An 11,399-nucleotide genomic window follows, 5' to 3' on the forward strand; every position below is an offset into this window, starting at 1 on the left:
TGACCTCGTGATCCGCCCGTCTCAGCCTCCCAAAGTGCTGGGATTACAGGCGTGAGCCACCATGCCCGGCTCTTTTTCTTTTTTTGAGATAGGATCTCAACCTGTCACCCAGGCTGGAGTGCATTGGTGCAATCTCAGCTCACTACAACCTCTTATCTTCAGGGTTTAAGCCATCTTCCCACCTGAGCCTCCCGAGTAGCTGGGACTACAAGCGTGTGCCACCACACCTTGCTAATTTTTGTATTTTTTGTAGAGACAGGGGTCTCCCTATGTTGCCCAGGCCAGTCGTGAACTCCAGGGCTCAAGCAATCTGCCTGCCTCAGCTTCCCAAAGTGCTGGGATTACAAGTGTGAGCCACTGTGCCCATCCTATTATTAGGTTTTTCATTCATGACACTCGTTAAGTCTACTATCTTTCTAGTCAATACCTGATACAATAACTCAATAAATTTTTGTTAAACTGAATATTTGTTATGTAAAAGTAACCTACACAGCAATTTTCCTGCTAGTAAAATTTCCCAATACAAAATGCTTTAAAAAAATCCACGTTCACTCAAAATGCTTACTTTTCAATGAATCCATCTCTAGTAAAATACTCATGATGCAAAAGATCAGTAGATGATATCCTATCAGCAGGATCAATTTGTAAACAAGCCTAGGAAAGGAAAAAGATTGTAATGATAAGTGAGCTCTCAACAGGGCTCCATATGGTAAAAATTAAATTTATTTTACAAATTAAGAATTAATTAATTATCCAGATCAAAAAGCATTCTTGAAAAGATGGAATTAGCCCTCAGGAATTTCTGGTAGTAAGTTCTGACTGTCTATTTCCTTAAGGAATTTGCACTTGCAGAACATTATTATAGGTTAAATGTCTCATGATTCTAGCCAAAACAGAGGTCAGTCTGTTTCTGCTGAAATTAGCAAAAATTAATTAGCTCATTTTGATCCTCTTTTCTGCCCTGCGAGGTGGAAAGTTCATGTATAATCATTTGCATTTTACAGATCTGGAAGCATGATTAGCAGTTTGTCAAACAAGAGTTTTAACCCATGTTATCTTGACTCCTAATCCAGCACTCTTTCTATAGCATGATACCATTTTGCAAATATTCAAGTCCCTAAATCTTTCAATAACCCATTATTAAATCAGCTCTTTTCTGTTTCCCTTTCTTGGTATAGAAACAAACAAACAAAATATGGAAGGAAGTTTTGAATGTTAAGTTGTACATAACAAATCTATATGTAGTTAAATAACAATAATTATAAATGGAACACATTTCTTTAATCAAAATATTGAAGACACGTTTTGAATAAAAAGCATCTGCTTTATAATTTTCATTCCTCCTGTGAAAGGAGGTAAAACAATAATAGTTAACTTCTTTTTGTAGAGATGGGAGTCTTGTTATGTTGTGAGGCTGATGAACTCTTGAGTTTAAGCGATTCTCCCGCCTTAGTCTCCTAAAGTGCTGGAATTACGGAAGAGAGCCGCCATGCTTGGTTTTTAAAAATTTTTTAGAGACAGGTTCTTACTCAGTCGCCCAGGCTGGAGTGCAGTGGTGCAATTATAGCTCACAGGAGCCTTGAACTCCTTGGCTCAAGATAACCTCCTTCCTTAGCCTCTTGAGTAGCTCAGACTACAGACACATGACACCATGCCTGACTAGTAACTTTTATTGATGCTTACTACATACCAGACAATGCTCCAGTCTTTTTCTCCATTCCATCCCAACAACAATCCTACAAAGTAAGTATTATTATTATCCTCTTTATACAGATGAGGAGACCGAGGCCCAGAGAGATCAAGTAATTTGTCTAAGATCTCATAAGTAGAGGAGCCACAATTAAAATCCAGCAAATCCAAGATAATTGTATATAATATTATGTTTCTGTTTATTTCAAGATGCATATTTAAACTGATTCACAGAAAAAAACTAGAGATCTGCTGTACTATAATGTGCATATAGTTAAAAATGCCATACTGTACACTTAATAATTTTGTAAGAAGGTAGATTCCATGTTATGTGGGGTTTTTTTTTTAACCAAAATAAAAAACATTGATTCACAAAGAGAAATTATTTAAGTCTATTACCTACTTAATGATGTGGCAGTCTTTAAGACTGCAACTAGTTGGCCAGGCGTGGTGGCTCATGCCTGTAATTCCACCACTTTGGGAGGCCAAGGAGGGTGGATCACCTGAGGTTGGGAGTTACAGACCAGCTTGACCAACACGGAGAAACCCCATCCCCACTAAAAAAAAATACAAAATTAGCCGGGCGTGGTGGCACATGCCTGTAATCCCAGCTACTCGGGAGGCTAAGGCGGAAGAATCGCTTGAACCTAGGAGGCAGGAGGTTGTGGTGAGCCAAGATCGTGCCATTGCACTCCAGCCTGGGCAACAAGAGCAAAGCTCCATCTCAAAAACAAAACAAAACAAAACAAAACAGTTAAAAATATGTGCTCATTTTAGAACATAATGGTAATCTATCACTAAAACTTAATATGAAAAATGCTAAAAGGTCTGACCAAATCATAGAGGCAGACAATTAGAGGCAGTCCTTCTGCATATATAATTCAGTAAATTTAAATATATGCCCTACTTTGGAAAGTGTAAAATATGACACTTGGGGAAACAGATTGGCAGTTTCTTAAAAAATTAAACATATGCCTTCCCATGACCCAGCCATTCTGTTCTTAGATATTTCTGCTGGAGGAATGAAAATACACTGTGTGTTCCACACAAAGATGAACATGAATGTTCTCATGGCAACTTTATTTGTAATAGCGAAAAATGGGAAATAACCCAAATGTCCAACAACAGTGAAGGGATTTTTTAAAATGTAGTATAGTCATATAATGAACTACTACTCTGCAAAAGAGGAACAAATTGCTGATACATACAAAAACATGAATGAATCTCTAAACCATTATGCTGAGTGGAAGAAGCCAAACATGAAAGAGTGCCTACTGTATGATTCTATTTATATAAGATTCTAGGAAATTCAAACTAATCTATGGGAAGAGAAAGCAAATCAGTGGTTATCTGGGGACAGAAATGGAAGAAAAGATGAATTGTAAAAGGACACAATGAAATTTTGGAGAGTGATGGAAATGTTAGGTATCGTGTGTGTGTGTGTGTGTGTGTGTGTGTGTGTGTGTATGTTAGATATCTTGACTGTGGTGGTGGTTTCATGTGTGTATACATGAATCAAAAGTCTTCAAATTGTACATTTTAAGTATGTGTAGTTCACTGTTCATAAATTATACCCCAATAACATTGTTTAGAAAATTTGTATCTAGGAAAAAATGTGCCCTACATCAGCTATCAAGGTGTATTTTAAAGTTACAATAACAAATCAAAGTTGTACTACTTCTAGAATAAAGAGAAAAATCAATGTAACAGAAACAAACCCACACATGTATAAGCTTTTTGTCTATGATAAATGTAGCATTCCAAATCATTGGATGATTCTAGTTGTTTAAAAAAAAAAAGCGTATTGCAAAACTTATGACAAAAGATTAATGTGCTTTTTTCACAAATCAATAAGATAAATATTTTAGTTGACACACAGGTTAAGGATTCTTTTTTTCTTTTTTTATACAGGGTCTTGCTCTGTCACCCAGGCTAGAGTGCGGTGGTGCAAGCATAAATTACTGCAGTCTCAAACTCATGGGTTCAAAGGATCCTCCTGCCTCAGCCTCCCAAATAGCTAGGACTACAAGTGGGTACCATGACACCCTATGCTTTTGATTAGAGATAGGGTCTTACTATGTTGCCAAGGGAGGCAGAGGGTGTGGTAAGCCGAGATCGCAGCATCGCACTCCAGCCTGGGCAACAAGAGCAAAACTCCATCTCAAAAAAAACAAAAACAAAAATAAAAATAATAAATTAAAAATTAAATTTTAAAATAATAAAAAGGAGTTATATAATGTTTTCATTTTCTCCAGTTCAAGACAGATTTTGGCCTTGGTGTATCTTCAGACATTAAAACTATAGCTGCTGAGGTCCTGTAGATATTTTAGTACAAAAAATATGTCCCTAACGGGGCTAAACTAAATGTTAAAAGGTAGTGATAAACACAGTAAGTCCTTAGAATTTCTCCAGTTTTTTTGTTTTTTTTTTTTGTTTGTTTTTGAGACAGAGGCTCTCTCTGTCATCCAGGCTGGAGTGCAGTGGTCTGATCTTGGCTCACTGCAACCTTGGCCTCCAAGGTTCAAGTGATTCTCCTGCCTCAGCCTCCCGGGTAGCTGGGACTACAGGTGTATGCCACCATGCCCGGCTAATTATTTTGTATTTTTAGTAGAGATGGGGTTTCACCATGTTAGCCAGTATGGTCTCGATCTCCTGACCTCGTGATCTGCTGGCCTCGGCCTCCCAAAGTGCTGGGATTACACCTGTGAGCCACCGTGCCTGGCCCATTTCTCCAGTTTATACCTAATTATCATTAAAATAGAGATAAATTAAATATAATGAACATAATTATCTTAGGGGGCGTTCAGCTCTGACAGTCTATGAATTTTAATTTCTCTGTACTAAAGACATAACTTTCTACAGATTACATTACTTTAGGAATCCTTTCGGAATTTCATTAAAGTGATAATTTAAAACTATTATAATTTATGCAAATTTCTCAGATATAAATTCTTAATTTCTCAACATACATGAACTGGCTGGGCACGGTGACTTATGCCTGTAATTCCAGCATTTTGGGAGGCTGAAGTGGGCAGATCACCTAAGCTCAGGAGTTCCAGATCAGCCTGGCCAACCATGGCCAACATGGTGAAACCCCACCTCTACTGAAATTACAAAAGTTAGCCGGGCACGGTGGCAGCCGCCTGTAATCCCAACGACTTGGGAGGCTGAGGCAGGAGAATCTTTTAAACCTGGGAGGTGAGGGTTGCAGTGAGCTGACATTGCTCCAATGCACTCCAGCCTGGGTGACAGAGCAAGACTCTGTCTCGGGGGGGAAAAAAAGACATACATGAACTAAATCTGCCAACAATCCATTAAGCTTTGGATATTTTTTTCTTGCGTTTTTGGGGTGTTGAACTTGAGGAAGAACTACCCCAGCAAAAATGGGGCTCTTGGAAAAGAGATTCTGCAAGTGAGGTGACAAATTGCCTGAAAAGAGAAAAAAAAATGTATATTTTAAAAACAGAGAAATTAGTCTATAATCAAAATAATCAAATTGCTATGTGATCTACATTAGATACTAAAAACTGATACAAGGAAGAATATCAATTATGTCTTTTAATTTTTTGAAGTTGAATAAAAATTATCTGACTATGTCATAAAAAATTGAGGTTTCCTCAGTTATCTGCTGATAGCCCACAGGCAACATAAGATATAAAACCACCAGGTTTACTTGCTTTTCCCAAACTATAAGACATAATGTGTAATGCTGTCAGAAAATGCACTTTCCAACTTCTATGCATTTCCATGTGGGTATCCAAATGATTTTACTATTAAGTGTTCATCAGCAAAATACATTGAAACCTTACTCAAAGTAGCTAAAATATTAAAGGTATGTAGAAATCAAAATATTGCAAAAAAAGAAACAAGGCTAGAGAGTAGTAGCAGAATGGAAAGAACTATAAATATGAGTGGAGGGAACTAAGTTCTAGCAGTTTTGCTATAACTAGTTCTGTGACCTTGGGTAAATCTCTTCCTTTATGTGCTTGATTTTCTCATCTGTGAAATGATAGGATTAAACCCCACCATCTAAGGTTCCTTCTGATATTAATCTCTTAACCAGAACTTCTTAAAAGACACAAAAAAGTGAGGTGGTTTAAGGCTCTAAACTGTATCTTAAATCAATAATTATCCAGATTTCACTGTTTTTAGAATTAGTCATAGTATCTTCCTCATAATCCTGTAATTACAAATTTATGCATACCTTCCCCACTACACAAAGAGCTCCTCAAGCTCCTCAGTCAGGAATAATAAAAAATAAATCTTAGCCAGGCACGGTGGCTCACGCCTGTAATCCCAGCACTTTGGGAGGTCAAGGCGGGCAACATGGCAAAACCCCGGCTGCACTAAAAATGCAAAAATTAGCCGGGCATGATGGCACGTGTCTATAGCCCCAGCTACTCGGGAGGCTGAGGTGGGAGAATCACCTGAGCCCAGGAAGTCGAGGCTACAGTGAGCCATGATTGCACCACTGCACTCCAGCCCAGGTGACAAAGTGAGACCCTGTCTCAAAAAAATTAAAATTTAAAATTAAAAAAAAACACAAATCTTGAAATAGCACATTCAAGGCTAACCATCATAATGTTTTGGTGGCCAAAGCAGATCATCAAATAATTAAACTCTCATCAAATATATTCTTTTTTTTTTTTCTGAGACAGAGTCTCATTCTGTTGCCCAGGCTGGAGTGCAGTGGCGTGATCTCGGCTCACTGCAACCTCTGCCTCCTGGGTTCAAGCGATTCTCCTGCCTCAGCCTCCCGAGTAGCTGGGACAACAGGCGTGTGCCACCACACCTGGCTAATTTTTTGTATTTTTAGTAGAGACAAGGTTTCTCCATGTTGGTCAGGTTGGTCTCCAACTCCTGATCTCAGGTGCTCCGCCTGCCTTGGCCGTCCCAAAGTGCTGGGATTACAGGCATGAGCCACCATGCCCAGCCTTCATCAAATATGTTCTTGAATAAGTTATTTAGCTATCTGGCTGTCTATTATCGTTTTCTTTAAAAAGAAGGGTGGTTTCTGAGTAAATAATTAATTTTCTATTTCCAAGTGCTTTAAAAAAGCATCTGACTCAACTCTACTATTTGAAGTCCTTATACAGAGGTACAAATATTTGAAAAAGCCTAACTTAAAAACAACTTTTAGACAAATTAAAGTATCTTCCTATTGTTCTATTCTTCTTAGCATCAACAATCAACATATGGCTTAGTTATTTACATCCTAGCAAAGAAAATATTATTTGCAAAAACAGAGAATTTTCTGCCTTCTTTATCAGCCCAAGGAACCCATCTGCTGCCATCTATCAAAACAATATGCTTCCTTATTCTTATACAGAACAGCTAAATTTGAAAATCAAGCAGAATTGATCTGGCAATAGTTATTTTAGACATGCAACTCATGCTATTTCAGTAATACCTACCCACTTTCAAAACAATTTTATGGAGTAAATCCAAATCAGAGCTACCAGGAAGATAGGGATTTCCAGTGGCCATCTCAATGATCGTACAGCCCAAAGCCCAGATATCCACAGGTCTGAAACAGATCAGGGAAAAAAAAAATCACTTTTTCATGTAGAAATATATAAATATATTCTTAAAAATATGTTTAAAGAAAGCCAAAGAAACAAGTGGTATCATTTATAAGTTTTGTTTTGTTTTTTTTCGAGACAGTCTTGCTCTGTCACCCAGGCTGGAGTGCAGCGCCGTAATCTCAGCTCACTGCAAACTCTGCCTCCCAGGTTCAAGCAATTCTCCTGCCTCAACCTCCTGAGTAGCTAGGACTACAGGCACATGCCACCATGTCCGGCTAATTTTTGTATTTTTAGTAGAGATGGGGTTTCACCATGTTGGCCAGGCTGGTCTTGAACTCCTGACCTCGTGATCCACCCGCCTCAGCCTCCCAAAGTGCTGGGACTACAGGCATGAGCCACCGCTCCCAGCCCATTTGTAAGTTTTTATTGTAGATCATATACCAACTTTATAAGAATTGGTAACTGCTATATTGGTGAGACTATCAGAAAGAAATAGTCCCAAGTACTGTTCTGGGAGTGCAAACTTATATGACTTCTTTGGAAGAAAAATTGGCAAAAGCCACCAAAATTGAAATTGTATATGCTTTTGATTGTACAATTTTATTCCTACGAATTTATCCTAAGATATACTCACATGTGTGCACAAATATAAATTACATAAGAATTTCACTGCAGCACTGTTCGTGGAAGAAAAAGATTGCAAACAACCTAAATATCCACCTATAAGGGAATGGCTAAGAAAATTTTTGTACCACCCCACAATAAAATATTATTCATCTGTTAAAAATGATGAGGTCTGGCCGGGCACAGTGGCTCACACCTGTAATCCCAGCACTTTGGGAGGCCGAGGCAGGCAGATCACAAGGTCAGGAGTTCGAGACAAGCCTGACCAACATGGAGAAACCCCGTCTCTACTAAAAATACAAAATTAGCCAGGTGTGGTGGCACATGTCTGTAATACCAGCTACTCGGAAGGCTGAGGCAGGAAAATCGCTTGAACCTGGGAGGCGGAGGTTGTGGTGAGCCGAGATCGCGCCATTGCACTCCAGCCTAGGCAACAAGAGCAAAACTCTGTCTCAAAAAAAAAAAAAAAGAAATTGATGAGGTAGATCTATCTATATGTGCTGAAATGGAATGATCTCCAAGATAAATTGTCAAATGAAAAAAGTAAATTCATAAAAGAAATCAAAGATCTAAATAAATGGAGAGATACTCCTTGTTCATCGATAGGAAGACTCAATATTGTCAAGATGTCAGTTCTTCCAAGCTTTATGTAATGAGTCAATACAATTCCTATCAAAATTCCAGTAAATTAAAAATTGATAATTATGTGAGGTAACACACATATGTAAATTAGCCAAATTTAGTCATTTTATAATGTATTTATACCTCAAAGCATCATGCTGTACACAATAAATACATACAATTTAATCTGTGAATTTAAAAAAATCCTAGGAAATAGTTTTGTAGATATTGACAATTGATTGCAAAGTTTATATGGAGAGGCAATAGACCCAGAATAGCCAACACAATTTGAAAAAGAACAAAGGTTGAAACTACTTGACTTCAAGATGTTTTAAACAATAAGCAAGATAGTATGGTATTGGTGAAAGAATAGATAAACTGATCAAGGGAGCAGAATAAAGAACCTAGAAATAGACTTGCACAAATATGATAACTGATTTTTGACAAAGGAACAGAGGCAATTAAAAAAAAAAAAAAGATAGTCTTTTCAACAAATAGTGCTGGAACATACAAAAAACTAAATCTAGACACAGATCTTACCCCTTTCACAAAAATTACCTCAAGATGGATGATAGACCTAAATATAAAATGAAAAACTGTAAAACCTCTAGACGATCACATAGGAAAAAATCTACATGGCCTTAGGTGATGAGTTTTTAGATACACCACCAAAAGTATAATTCACAAAAGAAAAAATTGATAGGTAGAACTTCATTAAAACTAAAAATTTCTGCTCCATGAGAAATACCATTAAGCAAATGAAAAGCAAGCCACAAACTGGGAGAAAATATTTGCAAAATAATAATGAACTTGTATCCAAAATACATAAAACTCTTAAAATTCAACAATAAGAAAATAACCCAATTAAAAAATGGGCAAAATAAACAAAGACACAATTCACCAAAGAAGATACACAGATGGCAAATAGGCATATTAACAGATGCCCAATATCATATGTCATCAGATAATTGCAAATTAAAACAATAATGAGATACCACTACACACCTATTAGAATGCCTAAAATCCAAAATACCGACAACATCAAATGCAGGTGAGGATGGCAAACAACAGGTACTCTCATTCACTGCTGGTAGAAACACAAAATTATACAGTCACTTTGGAGGATAATTTGAGAGCTTCTTACAAAGCTAAACATAGTCTTACCATATGACCCAGCAATTGCTTTCCTTGGGATTTACCCAAATGAGTAGAACACTTCTCTCCACACAAAAACCTGGACATGAATGCTTATAACAGCTTGCTTCACAATTGCCAACACATGGAAGCAATAAAGATGTCCTTCAATAGGTGAGTGGATAAATAAACTGTGGTACATACATATAATGGAATATTATTATTATTATTATTATTATTTTTGAGATGGAGTCTCGCTCTGTCACCCACCCAGGCTGGAGTACAGTGCCGCGATCTCGGCTCACTGCAAGCTCCGCCTCCCGGGTTCATGCCATTCTCCTGCCTCAGCCTCCCGAGTAGCTGGGACTACAGGCACCCGCACCATGCCCGGCTAATTTTTTTGTATTTTTTAGTAGAGATGGGGTTTCACCGTGTTAGCCAGGATGGTCTCGATCTCCTGACTTCGTGATCTGCCTGCCTCAGACTCCCAAAGTGCTGGGATTACAAGCATGAGCCACCACACCTGACCTATGGAATATTATTTAGCAATAAAAGAGAAGTGAGCTGTCAAGACACCAAAAAAAAGGAGGAACCTTAAATATATATTACTAGGTCAAAGAAGCCAGTCTGAAAAAGCTACATACTATGTGATTCCAACTATATGATATTCTGGAAAAGCCTAAAGTACAGTAACAGTAAAAAGATCAATGGCTGCCAGGAGTTTTGGGAGAGGGAGGGAAGAATAAAAATGAAGCACAGAAGATTTTTAGGACCATAAAATCATTCTGTATGATACTATAATGATGGATACATGACATTATACATTTATCAAAACCCAGGAAATACAACACAGAGTAAACTCTAATGTAAACTATGGAATTTAGTTAATAATGTATCAATATTGGTACATAACTGTAACAAATGTACCACACTAATACAAGATGTTAGTAATAGAGAAATGTGTGGAGTAGGGTGGAGGGGACATAAGGAAACTACACTTCCTGTTCAATTCTTCTGGAACCGAAAACTGGTCTAAAAATTAAAGCCTCTGAATATAAACAAATAAAAAGTGGCAGGACTTGGTGGCTCATGTCTGTGGTTCCAGCTACTTGGGAGGCTGACGCAGGAGGATCACTTGAGCCTGGGAAATCAAGGCTGCAATGAGCCATGAGTATGCCACTGTACTCCACCCTGTGAGAGAGAGTGAGACACTATCTCATAAGTAAATAAAGAAGAGTGGGGAGGGAAACCAAGATTGTATACTATGTATATAGTATGCTCCTATTTCTGTTCAAAAGGAAGGAGATGGAGAAGTATGTGTATGTATGTGTGTATACTGCTAGATAATGACCTAAGAAATAAAGGAATTAATTATAATACATACAGTTTTTCAGATCTACATTATAAGCATGGATGATATAATAGTAACTTATAAACTTGCTTATTTCACAAGTTTTAAGAATTTAATGAATATTAATAAATTGTAGTGAGAATAAATAAAATTAAGACCAAGTTTTGGATCTTTTGGTGAATATACATATGTGTATGTTCAGCTTTAATTGTTATTTAATAACAGTTTTCCAGAGTGATTGTACGAGTTTACATTTCCCCACCAGTGTATGTGAGTTCTAAATGCTCCACTTTCATTGGTATTTACTGTCTTTTTTTCAATTTAACCATACTGGTACCACCTTGTGATATAAGTTTGCATCTTTCTGATGACTAATAAAAGTATGAGCTTTCACATTTTTAAAAAAACAAGTTTTAACTCTCAAGCTTTAAGTTACTCATTATTATTACTATTTT

At 37.3% G+C, this 11,399-nt stretch overlaps 1 protein-coding gene across 2 annotated transcripts in view; it reads right to left on the reverse strand.

Annotated features, from left to right (window-relative positions):
- The window catches only part of CDKL3 (cyclin-dependent kinase-like 3), an 83,086-nt gene that overhangs the window by 23,397 nt on the left and 48,290 nt on the right, over window positions 1-11,399 (reverse strand). For both annotated transcript variants that reach the window (XM_011958806.1, XM_011958807.1), the window contains 3 exons: window positions 7,104-7,216; window positions 4,979-5,118; window positions 566-654 (listed from right to left, as the gene is read on the reverse strand). In XM_011958806.1, coding sequence (XP_011814196.1) covers window positions 566-654; window positions 4,979-5,118; window positions 7,104-7,216 — 342 coding nt within the window. The remainder of the gene's footprint in view (window positions 1-565; window positions 655-4,978; window positions 5,119-7,103; window positions 7,217-11,399) is intronic.

This window comes from Colobus angolensis, unplaced genomic scaffold (assembly GCF_000951035.1).
Source record: "Colobus angolensis palliatus isolate OR3802 unplaced genomic scaffold, Cang.pa_1.0 Scaffold476, whole genome shotgun sequence".
Taxonomy (NCBI): domain Eukaryota; kingdom Metazoa; phylum Chordata; class Mammalia; order Primates; family Cercopithecidae; genus Colobus; species Colobus angolensis.